Raw genomic sequence first — 15315 nt, 5'->3', positions numbered from 1 at the left:
GAGAGCAGAACTCATTACTGAACAAAAACTCCAGCGTTTTGAGCGGTGAGTGGATTTTAACTTAAACACTTCTGATTGGCCATTGCGTTCAAAAGATAAACAAACATGGTTTACATTGTTTTGAGACACTGTGAGGAATAATGATTAAAGAATTTACCTCAGAGGAAGAGCGTGACTAGTTTCACTCTCATTACAAGAAGCAACTCTATCCAGCAGAGGATTGTGATGGGTACGTTTATTCTTAAGTTCTTTATTCTAATCGCGATATGGACTAGTGTCTGTTGTATAATGTTTTAATAAGCACCCTCTACAGTGAATGTTATGTGCATTTTCATTCAACACGTCTCCTTCACTTGTTCCGTTGTTGTCTTCTCATCCATGTTAGGCTTGTTTTAGAGTGCGCATGCACATTCATTATTAATCTTATGCCTGATGAAAACACCTTTGTTAATGTTTCTTGTCATGTTACATTGACAGTCACAAATGGCAACGAGTAACTTATAGCCTATATTTCCAATAAAAAATAGCAACATTAGACAAAAGTTTATTACTTTGCATAATACACCTCAGAAAAAATACAGAGGTTGTGTGTTAACGTCCTGCATGTTCTAATCCAGAAGTTGTACTCTGACTGTTTGCATTGTAATTAGTGTATAGGCCTTTATCACACTTCCTATTTCCGGAAAGTGAAGCAGTGCACCTCTACTTCCGGTCCCATCGCGACTCAATCAAAACGCGGGTGTAACTGCAGCGATCCCGTGCTCTAATACTAAATAATGACATCCTTACCTCAGATTTGAACATTTCCTGACACTAAAAGAATAGAGGAGAGCATGGGTGAGACTGATATGGTGGGATGAAGTTGTATGTTTGTGTGTTGTAGGCCTATGCATTTCCAAACTGCGGATGTTTACGTCTCATATCGTCAGCCTGCTGAAATGTTCCCATCCAAATGTGCATTCTGAATAATAAATACATTTCTAACCTGCCGCAGTCCAGTGATTGTCTTCTCATTAACAGTGTTTCTCTTACTAATCATATTTCATACCTGTTGTTACATTTTTTAATTAATTTGACTGATAAACACCCTTACGAAAGTTAACCATGGTTTTATTATAGTAAGAATGTAGTAACCATGTTTTTTTTTCGTGGATTGACTACCATTTGTATTAGTTTTACCAAAAAATACCATGATAAACTACAATAACCATGTTTTATTTTATTTGTAATAAAAACCATGGTTCATTTTATAAATAAATAGATGAATGAATGCGCGGTAACTGCCTTAAAGAAAGTAAACAATGTTAAGCATTTAATTAATCTTAAACAGTAATACGTTAACAGCGTGACTGAATTTTGGCATAAATGTGTGAATTACATATACTGTAGGCTACAGTGAAATGATTGTCACTGAAAAGTGACAGAACAATGACTAAAATATTAATACAAATCAATATGTTCATTCAGATCTTATTCGTCAGGTCTCACACACACTTAATCGCGGACACTATTTAGACGTGCACTGACACCGTGTGGTGAAATAATCACGTATGTTTACGACCCTCGGTTTATGTCGGATTAAAAAACGACAAGTTCAACAGAGTTTGGAAAATCCTGTACACAGTAATGATCAGTTTATCTCTTCTCCTGTCTCGGAAAATGTCTGGATTTTTAAATCATCCTCCAGATGCTTATTTTAATGGTCGTTTGCTCAGCTAGGTGTTCACAGCACATTGAAAACATGCATAACCGGAAGAATCAGCACACTGCTTCGACGCGCACTTCCGGTATTCAATTCCTCTGTGATAAAGGCCTATTGTCGGCTTTGGCTTGCTGGTGTAGTTACCTTTACGTTTGTGCTCTGACTGTTCTCTGGAGCAGCAGTTGAAGCAAGACCTCCATTCTGCCATTTAAACTTCTTCAGTTTTTCCACTGCTTAGATCCTTCAGTGTCTCCAGAAGCTAAACTTTAATAGACGTCATCATCTGTCACTGTCTTACTTCTGCTGGGCAATAAAAAAAAGTGTCCTTTTACCACACTAGTACTACAACACTGAGAACAGCAGTTCTACAAACATGAAGATGGCCTTATACCAGGGGTGTCCAATCCTTCTGTCCAGCAAAGTTTAGCTCTAACCTCAAGTAAACACATCTGAACCAGCTAATCAAGGTCTTATTAGGCAAACTTCAAACCTCTAGGCAGGTGTGTTGAGGCAAGTTGGAGCTAAAATTTGCAGGGCTATTTGATCTTCCCATACGGAAATGTAATATATGACATATATGTCCCTATATCGCAAATGACGCCGTCATATATGCTAAATATAAGACAATATATTGCTATCACATATATACATATCTCTAAATATATGTTGATATAAGTTATTAACATATATACATTTTCCATATTAAATTAGTATATTGACATATATTAATACGATATATATGACTATTGTTTATATAATATTGTATGTTATGACCATATATGTCACCGATATGTTATTTTTATGATTATGTTAATTTATATATGCCCATTTATTTAAACAACATACATACATTTTATATGCCTATGGTTTCCTTATTTATTCATTCCTTCTTTTCCTTATTTGAACAGCTTGAACTTTTAATTTCATTAAAAAAGTTTTTTTATATACATATATACAACCCCAAATCAGAAAAAGATGGGACAGTATGGAAAACGCAAAAAAAAAAAAGAAGTGATTTCTAAATTTACTTTGACTTGTATTTCATTGCAGACAATATGTACACAAAATATTTCATGTTTTGTCTGGTCAACTTCATGTCATTCAGACCTGCAACACATTTCCAAAAAAGTTGGGACAGGAGCAATTTAGGGCTAGTAATGAGGTAAAATGGTTAAATAATAATGTGATTTGAAACAGGTGATGTCAACAGGTGATTATAATTATGATTTGGTACAAAAGCAGCATCCAAGAAAGGTCTAATCCTTTAGGAGCAAAGATGGGCCGAGGATCGCCAGTTTGCCAAAAAATACGTGAGAAAATTATTGAAATGTTTGAAAACAATGTTCCTCAAAGAAAGATAGAAAGAGATTTGGATATTTCACATTCAACAGTGCATAACATAATTAAAAGATTCAAGGAATCTGGAGGAATTTCAGTGCGTAAAGGGCAAGGGCGCAAGCCTAAGCTGAACAACCGTGATCGGTGATCCAGAAATTTCCTGGAACCACCAGGGGCCAACTAGGGGTAGCTATAAATCAAAAGATCACTGAGCTGAGGACATCCAAAAAGACTCTAACTTAAAAAAAATTACAGGCTGTATCATATACCTGTTGGTGGATTTTCATGTTCTGTGCTGTTTTATTTGTTACTTGTTTTGTTGTAATATTTTATTTATATATAATAAAGTTGTGTGTTCAGTAGTTTTCTAATTTTGCGCAGCTTAATTTTTCTTTTTATATTAAAACTGTTTTAATAAAGTTTAAATGTTTTACTGTATTACTTATTTTTTGCTAACTGCACCGTTTAACATTTAAGGCTTAGGCATGTCATATGTATTGCATTGCAAGTGTGTAAGTACACATCCATAACCTATATTTAAAAAATATTTACGAAATTAATGAAAGCATGTTTTTTTACATTTGTTTAGTTTACACCATTCATTCAAAATATTTAGCAATTGTTATACATAATATGAGAACATAACATATATTTAAAATATATGTGCACACTGTTTATATATATATGTGTGTGTGTGTAATTTATATATTCCATATACATTTATCAAAAATATATTTTATATATTTCATTTTAAATGTAAAATATATAATAAGACTATATAAAAACATATATTAGGGACATATATGTAACATGTATGCAAGCAATATGCTATGCATATATGTGTAGTTTGTATATTGAACATATATACAAAGAAATATATGTCATGTATATTGATAATTATATATGTGACATATATATAAAATACTGTATTATACATACATAAAATATATGGGCTAGTTTTATATGTCAATATATGAAATTGTTCCATTTTCTAATAGGTTTTATATATGGGCAGATATATATGTACATATATTGTTTTCACTTTCTATGTGGATATATTTAATATATGTATATTTCATATATGTACATATATTACATTTCTGTATGGGTTAAGTTGATCGTAGAACAATTGCTACCAGTGGTGTTCCAGTTTGGACACACCTTCCCAATACTGTACTGTATGTTAGTTCCCTTTCGTTCAGTCACTACGACGTACGTTAGTGACTAACGAATGGGGGTTTCGCTTAGAAGCCAATCATCTTCTTCGTATTCAACAGCGCCCAATGGCAGTGCCAATGCCATGGGCATGCGGAATTTGCATGCGTAACTCCGCCCCACCTCGTGGGTATATAAGGAAGTACGCTGGCAACATCGCATTATGTTTCTGCTTTGGAGCCAAGAGGATCTCTTCACTCCTACAAGCCTGAATTCTGAAGTCTTCTCTTCAGTCTTCGAGACCAGCGGTTCTCCAGGGTGTTGGTGTTACGGCGCGTTCCAGCGATCTCATGCTGCCTGCCTGCTGATCTGTGCAGTGATCTGCAACAGCTGTGTGTGTGTTTCCCTGGGCGCTTCGGCACTCTGCAGAGCTTTCCTCTCACAAAAAGAGCTTGCGCGTGGCACGTCTTTTTCAAGACGGTTCGCCCGTGCACTTCCGGGTGCGATCGATCTCCGTTGCTGTCTATGGGCACATTCACTGCTCGATGTGTTTGGGCTTCAGCACGTTCGGGCAGTGTTTGTGGATGCGTCATGTTCCCACTGCGGGAACGTGACCATCGCGATGTTGCGGTCGAGACTCAGTGATCTCCGTGAGGAGAGAGAGTCCCCTCTGCCACACCCCAATCTACCGTCTCCGAGAGAGGTGGTACTTTGGCTGGTGGCCAGGGTGACCTGAGTGCGGTGCCGTGGTATTAAGAACCCCGACGATCATTCCTCGGGCCACGCCCCCTCTTGCACATTGCTTTAACCCGCGAGTGTTGGACTGAAACAGCGGCCCGTCTCTGACGCCTCGTTCGTTTCGTTCACGCTCCAGATAGCAGTGAGATGTCGATCGCCGCATCCCAAGGTGGGCTGGAGTCCTTTGGGGATGACGATTAGGAGTTGTGCTCCGCCTCCGGGTGTGTCAGCGCTGCCTGATCCGACCTAAAGTTGACAGCCATGTTATCTCGGGCAGCCGCGAGTCTCGCGCTGGTGTGGAACTCCGCCCAGTCGCGAGTGCTCGTGGTTGCGCGATTGGTTTTTGGGGACGGCACCCGACAGCTGTTGGGCCCCGCCCCCAATGCCTTTCGCTCCCGAGGTGCATGAGGAGATCACGCGGTCCCGGAAGTCCCCGTGCTTCCCGCGATCGTTTGGTGGTCTCCTCCGCCTTCTCTGCCCTTGATGGGGCCGCGGCCTAGGGTACACTGGGGCCCCCTCACCCCCACTGTTGAACTCTCTGTTGCGCACTACGGTGTCCACAGAGGGCTTGACGTGGCGTGGTGTGGCTGTCCTAAGCACCCTCCCAAAGCCTGTGGGCTCGTCTACTTCGGTGGCGTGGTCCTGCAGAGCTACGGGCAGGCCGCCGCCCCTTTGCACATGCACAAGGGTGGAGCCGACCCAGGGCTCTTCATTGAGCTGCGTGCCGCGACTGATCCCGCCCCCGGGCGGTGAAGGTGGCCACACGCTCCCTGGGTCGGGAGATGTCCACAGCTGTGGTCCGGGAGAACACCTGGCCTTACCTGGTGATTTGGAGGACGTTGAGTGGGCCCGCCCCCTCAACTCACCCATATCCCAGGCTGGCCTCTTTGGCGGCGTGGCTGGGAACTGCGCCCAACAGTTCTCGGCCGCCCCAGAGCAGACTGAGGCTGTAACACGTACTGCCCCGGCGGCCAGCTGCTGCACCAGCCGCCGGCTCAGTCGCCTCAGTCCGCTCGCCGCCGGGGACGCCCTCCTTCTTCCCGCCCGGCCCCAGCAGCAGCCTTCACCTGGGCCGCGCCGTGGAGGTGGTTGAGGATGTCGCCCAGTCCGCTCCCCAGACTGGTTAAACGCCACGCTGGAGGTGGACAACTCAGAGATGGGTTCCAGTTCTTCCCAGGGGATGGTAGCAGGGCCTCTCCTTCCCCCGGTGGAGGGCCGGGGGAAAATCCTTCCGCTGCTGGCCCCCGGGCTAGCAGCGCTTGGGAAGAACTCATGTTCCTGTCTCTGAGGACCCAGAGACCGGTGATGACAGTGCGCGCCACCCACGGGTCCCGCCACTCGCATCCCTCTCTGTCGCCAGCCTCCAGGCAGAGCAGACCCCAGTGGAACGCGCGTCCTTCCCTGGTCTCCTTTGTCAGGACGCAGTCGTTAACCGCACCCCCACACCGGGACGCCCAACAGCCTCCCTTGTCCGGGTCGGTAACGCTGCATCGCTGCCCCACTCCGGGTACACCTGTAGTCCGATTGACCCCGCTGGTGCAGTTCCTGGGAGCCTGGCTTCAGATCCCAGGGCTGTCCCGCTGGGTCGCGAAGACAGTCAGGTGCGGCTACGCGATTCAGTTCGCGCAGGTTCCTCCCTGCTTCCGGGGAGTCCGTTCCACTATGATCGGGGCTATGCCCCCGTCATGCGAGCGGAGGTTGCCACCCTACTGGCGAAGGGTGCGATCGAACCTGTCCCTCCAGCCGAGGTGAATTCCGGGTTTTACAGCCCGTACTTCATTGTACCCAAAAAGACCGGTGGGCTTGACTGATCCTGGACCTGCGCGTCTTGAACCGTTACCTCCACCGGTTTCCGTTCAAGATGTTGACAGCGTAACGCCTTTTCGAAGGCGTTCGTCCAGACCATTGGTTGCAGCGATCGACCTGAAGGACGCCTACTTCCATGTCTCCTTTCTACCTCGACACAGACCGTTCCTACGGTTTGCTTTCGAGGGGCGGGCATATCAGTACGCAGTTCTACCATTCGGGCTATCTCTGTCCCCTCGCGTCTTTACGAAGATTGCCGAGGCAGCCCTTGCGCCCCTTCGGCAGCACGGGGTTCGCATCCTGAACTACCTCGACGACTGGCTCATACTGGGTCACTCTCGAGAGCAGGTTTGCGGACACAGAGATTTGGTGCTCCATCACCTAGCCCGTCTGGGCCTTCGGGTCAACTGGGAGAAGAGCAACTTTGCCCCGCGCAGAGGATCTCTTTTTTCGGTATGGATATCGACTCGGTCGCCATGTGCGCGCAGCTTTCGAGCGCGCGCGCGCAGTCTCTGCTGACTTCCCTTCGTCAAATCGAGGGCAAGAATGCGGTTCCACTGAAACTTTTTCAGAGGCTCCTGGGGCATATGGCATCTGCAGCCGCGGTAACGCCGCTCGGATTGCTTCATATGAGACCGCTTCAGCACTGGCTACGCGATCGAGTCCCGAGATGGGCATGGCGGTCTGGCACGCTCCGGGTACAAGTGACTCGGGCCTGCTTACAGACTCTCTCCCCGTGGTCGAACCTCAGTTTCTACGGACCAGAGTGTCCTTAGAACGAGTTTCCAGGCATCTTGTTGTATCAACAGATGCATCATCCACGGGCTGGGGTGCCATGTGCAATGGACAAGCAGCCGCGGGCTCCTGGATAGGACCCCAGCGCCTTCTGCATGTCAATTGCCTCGAGTTGCTGGCAGTACGGTTCGCCCTGCACCGCTTCCGAGCGTTGCTGAAGGGTCAACATGTACTAGTCAGGACAGACGACACGGCCGGGCGGTCTACGCTCCCGCCGTATGTCTCAACTCGCCCGCCATCTCGTTGTTTGGAGTCAGAAGCATCTGAGGTCCCTTCATGCTGTCCACATCCCGGGAGTCCTGAACCGTGCAGCCTACGAGCTCACGGCTTCAGCCACTTCCTGGAGAATGGAGACTCCATCCCCAGACGGTCCAGCTGATATGGGAACGGTTCGGCGACGCACAGGTAGTCCTGTTGCCTCCCAGGACTCTTCCCATTGCTCCCTGTATTATTCCCTGACCTATGGTCGGCACGGATGCACTGGCGCACAGCTGGTCGTCGGGGCTACGCATTTATGCGTTTCCCCCAGTGAGCCTTCTCGCACAGGTACTGTGCAAGATCAGGGAGGACAAGGAGCAGGTCATTTTGGTCGCCCCGTTGGCGGCCGGACCTGGTTCTCAGAACTGCTACTCCTTGCGACAGCCCCTCCCTGGCCTATTCCTCTGAGACTCCTCACTCAGAGACGGGGCACCTTTTGGCACCCGCGTCCAGCGTTCTGGAAGCTCCACGTGTGGCTTCTGGACGGGACGCGGCTGGTTTGAGTAGCCCTCCACCTGCGGTGGTCGCTACCATCACTTCCGCTAGGGCAGAGTCTACACGACACCTCTATGCGTAGAAGTGGGACCTCTTCGTCACTTGGTGCTCTTCCCGCCAGGAAGACCCCTGGAAATGCCCGATCGGGTCTGTGCTTCGTTTCTCCAGGAGGGGGTGGGACGAAGGCTGTCTCCTTCCACCCTTAAGTGTACGTGGCCGCAATATCTGCCTACCACGATCTCCTGGGAGACAAAAAGGTAAGTAGCAGCACGACCTGATCATCAGGTTCCTGAGGGGGGCGAGGAGACTGAATCCTCCTCGCTCTCCTCTCGTTCCCTCTTGGGACCTCTCAGTAGTCTTAAGTGCTCTGCAGAGGCCTCCCTTTGAGCCTTTGCGGTTGGCCGAGATTAAGTTCTTGTCTATGAAGACGGCTCTGCTGACCGCATTGGCCTCGCTTAAGAGGGTCGGGGACCTGCAAGCATTTTCGGTTGACGAAGCGTGCCTTGAGTTCGGGCCGGCTAACTCTCACGTGATCCTGAGACCCCGGCCCGGATATGTGCCCAAGGTTCCTACCACTCCGTTCCGAGATCAGGTGGTGAACCTGCAAGCGCTGCCTTTGGAGGAGGCAGACCCAGCCTTGGCATTGCTCTGTCCAGTACGCGCTCTCCGCGCCTACGTAGACATGACGCAGTGTTTCAGGACCTCAGACCAGCTCTTTGTCTGTTATGGTGGAGAGCGGAAGGGAAGTGCTCTCTCAAAGCAGAGGTTGTCTCACTGGATAGTGGACACCATTGTTTTGGCTTACCAGCAGCAAGGCCGACCATGTCCCCTTGGTGTGAGGGCACACTCCACCCGGAGTGTGGCCTCCTCTTGGGCTCTAGCGCATGGCGCCTCGCTAACAGACATCTGCAGAGCTGCAGGCTGGGCGACACCCAACACATTCGCCAGATTCTACAATCTCCGAGTGGAGCCAGTGTCCGACTATGTACTCGCCCCTACGGGTGGCCGGTAATGGGCCAGGCTCAGGTGTCTTCGCTTGCTCGCCATTCCACTCCCAGGACTGGATACGTGCGATATTTTCCTCAGGTGAGCTCCCCGAGAGCCCTGAGCTCCTCCAGCACTGCTTACGCCGACATCAGTTCAGTCTGCCCTTTCGAGCCCAGACCCTCATGTCCGGCCAGGTGCTCCGTGTGCATGGTTCCCCTCCGGCGACCCCCACACGAGTATTCCCACCGTAAGCCTCCTCAGTGAGCAGGTGTCTTTCCCTTGGCAAGTCCCTGCCACCCCTAGGGTTAAAAATCCACCTTCGGCTGGTACCCTAGTGATCTTCCATATGCAGCCCTCAGCGGGTCATATGTGTATTCTCTAAGTCCTCCCTACGGTAGGCATCTTGGCATTCCCTCACTGGGATATGCTTCCCAGTGTACCTTGGTAATCCTGTGTTAAGTGGGAGTCCTAGGGCCTTAAGTGGCGGGATCTCACACTTACGCAGGGCACTGGATGACAGCTGAGTGGCGTTGTTGTATAGGATCCCCCATTCGTTAGTCACTAACGTACGTCGTAGTGACTGAACGAAAGGGAACGTCTCGGTTACGTATGTAACCCTCGTTCCCTGAGGAGGGAACGGAGACGTACGTTTCCTTAGCCACGTCAGCTGTGCTGCCTGGAACGCGGAGTTCAGTCTTGGCTCCTGCAGCAGTAACATAATGCGATGTTGCCAGCGTACTTCCTTATATACCCACGAGGTGGGGCGGAGTTACGCATGCAAATTCCGCATGCCCATGGCATTGGCACTGCCATTGGGCGCTGTTGAATACGAAGAAGATGATTTGCTTCTAAGCGAAACCCCCATTCGTTAGTCACTAACGTACGTCTCCGTTCCCTCCTCAGGGAACGAGGGTTACATACGTAACCGAGACGTTTTTAAACTAGGGTGCAAATAATATCTGACTGAAGTAAGAGGAAGGACTGATTTTTTATTCCCGAATTGTTTATTACACAGGTAGCCTATAGAGATGTGGTGAAAGTTTATCAAATCAATAATAGCTCATTAAAAAGTCTGAATTACTGGACATTAACCGAAACTAAGATGTCCTAAATGTGAAATAGCCTCTGCTGGTCTGTTTACCCCTTTAACTAACCTTTTACAAACAACCGTCATGGCAATACAGGGCTCAAGAATGAGGTTCACCTAGTTTTGCTGCTGTCGTCTCCAAGCATTTTTGTTGATCTGTAAGGAGAAAGAAAAGATAAATATAGAATGATAGAAATAAACAGAATTCAAGAATGAGGACTACCTGATGGAGCCAGCATGAAAGCTGCTCAGCACAGTTGACAGAATCAAGGGCATCATGCACATCATGTATTTTTGAGGGGGCACCACTTAGGGAGGGTGTCAGGATTTGAGGGCTGCAGCAGATGAAATAAAGAGACGGATTTACTGCAGCAGTTCAAATTTAATAACTGGATTCAAAGAAAACAAAATACTCAGGTTTTCTTTCAAATAACTTCAAAAGGGGAAGGGCGAGAGGGTGACAGCAGAACTGTTTGTGTTTCATGTGGAACCCCCAAATAAAAATAACTATTATTATTTATAATAAAACTTTACTTTAGCTTCCACTGTAACAATTACTACAATGTCATCATATCCAATTATTAACACATGTACTGCCACTATTCCAGAATATTAAGAATATTAGGCCTATAAGTCCTGCATCGATTCAGTCTTAAATATATTTTGTAGCTCATAGAAACAAACTTAAAGCATATAAGTACTGACACCGCAAGGCAAACTGCACCTTATATCGGCGTTGTACAGTGCATTTTGTGAATCAGAGGTAGTATTTTATTGTTAAAATTGTCATAAATTGCATTCATATTATTTAGGTCCACTAATACTGGTAAGATTTTTACATGTGGAGGGATGCTGAAATTGTTGAGGAGCATAGGTGAGTCGGCTATGTATATATAGGCCTCCTCTCGTGCTGAAACAGAGTGAACTGAATGAATAGATCAGCGAAACACTGCCTGCACAGCCACAGGTCAATGCCTTCTTTACCTCTTTGGCTTGCCCTATGACACATATAATATGAGCAGACCAGTTGAGGATTTTTGTTTTGTTTTGTTCAGTTTCTGTTATTGTGGATTCTTTGCAACTTGTAAGTAACCATGTTAAGTTATCTGTGATCAGGGGTTATTTTGATATGTACGGACTCATGTACTGTCAGACATTCTTTGACGCACAATTAAACCATTTTGGAACAATTAATTAAGCCAGTGACAAAACAGTCAGCTTCACATTGCTCCTCTAGTATGGAAATAATAATAAAATTGTGATTACATTATGTATATAAAGCAAGAAAGAACCCTCTTTTTATGGCCGAAGAAGAAGAAAAGGTCTGAAGAGACAAAGACAAGAACCAAGGTGGAGTGAAGTAGTATACAGTACAGTATTTCATACACAGACAAACAAAAGCCAATTGCATTTCACCAGCACAAATGTAAATTTAAGCCAGCATTGATGTCCACTCAGACTTATGGTCACCTATACTCACATAATATCCTCTCCCCTCTAAATATGACCTGAACCCCTTCAACCCCCCTCGCATAACAGCCCTTAATCCCGCCTTCGTGGACAAATTTGGGCACGAAGGTCTCAGGTGTGATCACTTTTTTTTATTTTTTATAAATGTTATATCACCATCTTTGATAAAATAAATTATATCAATGTATGCCTTTTTATATGAATTAGTATTAATTCATTTATTTACCTCTAAAAGTACCATATTTTTAATGTAAAATATGCTTATTTTTGTTATATTTCATATTTCTTTAACTTCATTAAAAAAAAAAATTTCATTCCACCTGGTGACCTATGATGGTATAAAAATATTTTGGAAAAAAGCTAAAACATCAATAGCCACTAGATGGCAATAAACTCAATGGCTGCATATGGGCTGAAGTCTGTTAACCAATGTTTTAACAACCTTAACCTCTTACGTTTTAGATATTATCACACGTTACAACATACACGTTGCTGAAGCATTAAGAGTTCCTTTCACTGGAACTAAGGGGCCAAGCCCAACCCCTGAAAAACAACCCCACACCTATGGGATCAGTTTCCCGCCAAATTTATTGCAGTCACGCATAAAAAAAATAATCAAAATGAATCAATCAAAATTTTAAAAGGACATGTGAAAATATAACGCACAAAACTGAAAAATCAATGCAAAATTAACCAGAATCACAAACAACGCAGTCACGGAAATAAAAATAATAAGCGCAAATCAAATATTTAAACAAGTTTAAAATTATATTGCTCAAAACTGAATCATGAATTCAAAATTATCCAAATCGCTCACAAAATCATGTTTTCTGCTCTTATTTTAATTTTTTGCATGTCCGTGCTCTTTTCTCCTTTGCTCTTGTTTCCACATTCTGTGCTTGCGGTTTAAAATGTTGCAGTTTCATGTAAATTAGGGGCGGGTCTTAGCATCACCATTGGTCCACTAGTTCTAGATTGACAGCTCATCCTCAAGCCAATCAATTGAAGAGAGAAGTTGACGTCACTCCAATGCGACTCATGCCGCAGTTCAGCCAGCCGCTGTTGAGCTATATACGAGTATAACGTGTTCTATATCTGCAAGGAAATACATTATTGTATTGTTATAAATATAATCTTAGGACTCTCTTCTTTTGTATGATAGACGTTTTAGGGGGGTTTCCTCATAATTAAAGCAGTAAAATGAACATGATCACGACTGTGCTTACTGCTTGGCTGTGAGCGAAACGCGTTCACTATAGGCCCAGAGATGCACGGATGGGCTTTTATTTTATCCGCAACCGCATCACAAAATCCGTCGGCCCCAACGTTTTTTGACCAATGTTCAAAGCCGCACCCGCCCGCCATCCGCTGATTGTAGAAAGCCTTGTTGGGCGATGCTGATGCCAGCAATCGTAATGCAAGGGACTGGCCTACATTAAACCTTTAACTAAAATAGTTATTGAGCTGTTTACACTGTCATATAGGCTACAATAAAAGAGCCTGCACAGCGACAGGAAATGAAAATGAACACAAAAAACCTGCCTACCATATAGCCTATAGAGCATTTGACTGAAGGAGCTCATGAACCGCTCACTGGTAAAACGACATGCGCTCAAATCCCGCTCCAACATGACATTTCTCTGTACTGTAGCCTACTTTACTTGTTTTAGTTTCATATGTTTAAATATTATAATGTTATTTTTTTCATTTCATTTAGCCTACGTTGATTATGAAATATTATTATGATATAATATTTCATAATATAAAGACCGAGTATAAGCCGCTATAAAGACCGAGTGGAATCTCATTTCCAACTCAACGACTCCCGGCGGATGTGGCAGGGACTGAGAACCATCTGTGCTTTTGGAACTAAATCCTCTGCAGAGGTGAGAGCTGATCCGTTACTGGTGAACGAGTTAAACTCTTTCTACGCTCGCTTTGATGGTAATCGCGGCAGCGCGACTCCGGCGAGTGACGCGTCAGAGAGAGTCCCTCAGAGCAGCAACGGTCACGTGATCTCTGTCTCGGAGGACGAGGTTCGGAGGGCACTCAAACGTGTGGATGTCAGGAAAGCTGCTGGGCCGGATGGTATTTCAGGTCGTGTTCTGCGGTCCTGTGCTGATCAGCTCGCAGGGCTCTTTACATCCATATTCAACGAGTCCCTTGCTACATCTGTTGTCCCCACCTCCTTCAAACGATCCTCCATCATCCCTGTACCTAAGATCAGTAAACCCTCTTGCCTAAATGACTATCGTCCAGTGGCTCTCACATCTTTAGTCATGAAGGTCTTTGAGAGACTCATTAAAAACAACATTTGCTCCTCCATTCCTGACACTTTGGACCCTCTTCAGTTTGCCTATCGTCCCAATAGATCGACTGAAGATGCCATTTCTCACGTCCTTCACTCCTGCCTCACTCACATCGACAGCAAAAGTGGGAACTATGTCAGGTTGCTATTTATTGACTATAGCTCAGCCTTTAACACCATAGTTCCCATTAAGCTAACACACAAACTCCTGGATCTAGGCCTGAATTCTTCTCTCTGCCTCTGGATTGAAGATTTCCTCACTGGCAGACCCCAGGCGGTGAGAGTAGGCCAGTTCACCTCCACCTCCATCACCCTGAGTGTTGGAGCTCCACAGGGCTGTGTGCTGAGTCCCCTGCTCTACTCTCTCTACACCCATGACTGTTTGTCCACACACAGCTCCACCTCCATCATCAAGTTTGCTGATGATACTGTTGTCCTGGGTCTCATCTCCAACAACAATGAGACGGCATACTTGGACGAAGTGGAGCAACTGACATCATGGTGCCAGGACAACTGTCTCTCTCTGAATGTTAACAAGACCAAAGAACTGATTGTGGACTTCAGGAAGAGACAGCATCGGTCATACTCCCCTCTCATGATCAGCGGGACACCGGTAGAGAGAGTGAGCAGCTTCAAATACCTGGGTGTGAACATCTCCGAGGATCTGACCTGGACTACACACATCCAGACACAGGTGAAAAAAGCCAGGCAAAGACTGTACCACCTGCGCCAGCTGAGGAAATTCAGGGTTTCACCAGCCATCCTGAAAACTTTCTATCGAGGGGCGATAGAAAGTGTCCTGACTCAGTGCATCACAGCGTGGTACGGGAACAGCACCAGTCACGATGGCAAAGCCCTGCAAAGAGTGGTGCGCTTATCCGAGCGCATCTCAGGCTCAGCTCTCCCGTCTCTGCAGGACATCTACACCAAACGCTGCAGAGGTAGAGCTACCAAAATCATCAGAGACATTAATCACCCTGCAAACTCTCACTTCACCCTGCTGCCATCTGGTAAGCGCTTCCGTAGCCTGATGGCAAAAACTGAAAGACTCAGGAGGAGTTTCTTCCCCCAGGCCATCAGACTCCTGAACTCAGTCACGTGACTTCACTTCACCCCCGCACACGCATAAACATACGGTTTTTTAACATTAACATCCACATACTGCCATTGCACTGC

The 15315-nt window shown here is 45.9% G+C and overlaps 1 protein-coding gene across 7 annotated transcripts in view; it reads right to left on the bottom strand.

The window, feature by feature from the left end:
• The window catches only part of LOC307126551 (NACHT, LRR and PYD domains-containing protein 12-like), a 156921-nt gene that overhangs the window by 123151 nt on the left and 18455 nt on the right, over positions 1–15315 (bottom strand). For 2 of the 7 annotated variants that reach the window (XM_079817139.1, XM_079817135.1), the window contains exons 2-3: positions 10429–10517; positions 1847–2002 (exon numbers count right to left, since the gene is read on the bottom strand). In XM_079817139.1, the coding sequence (XP_079673265.1) occupies positions 1847–1910 (64 nt within the window). In that variant the 5' untranslated portion in view covers positions 1911–2002; positions 10429–10517. The remainder of the gene's footprint in view (positions 1–1846; positions 2003–10428; positions 10518–15315) is intronic. The other 5 variants (XM_079817140.1, XM_079817136.1, XM_079817141.1 and 2 more) reach the window with 3 other exon arrangements.

Source organism: Gobio gobio, assembly GCF_949357685.1.
Source record: "Gobio gobio genome assembly, chromosome: 5".
In the NCBI taxonomy this organism is placed as follows: Eukaryota; Metazoa; Chordata; class Actinopteri; order Cypriniformes; family Gobionidae; genus Gobio; species Gobio gobio.
This window is presented reverse-complemented; position numbering and strand designations above follow the sequence as displayed.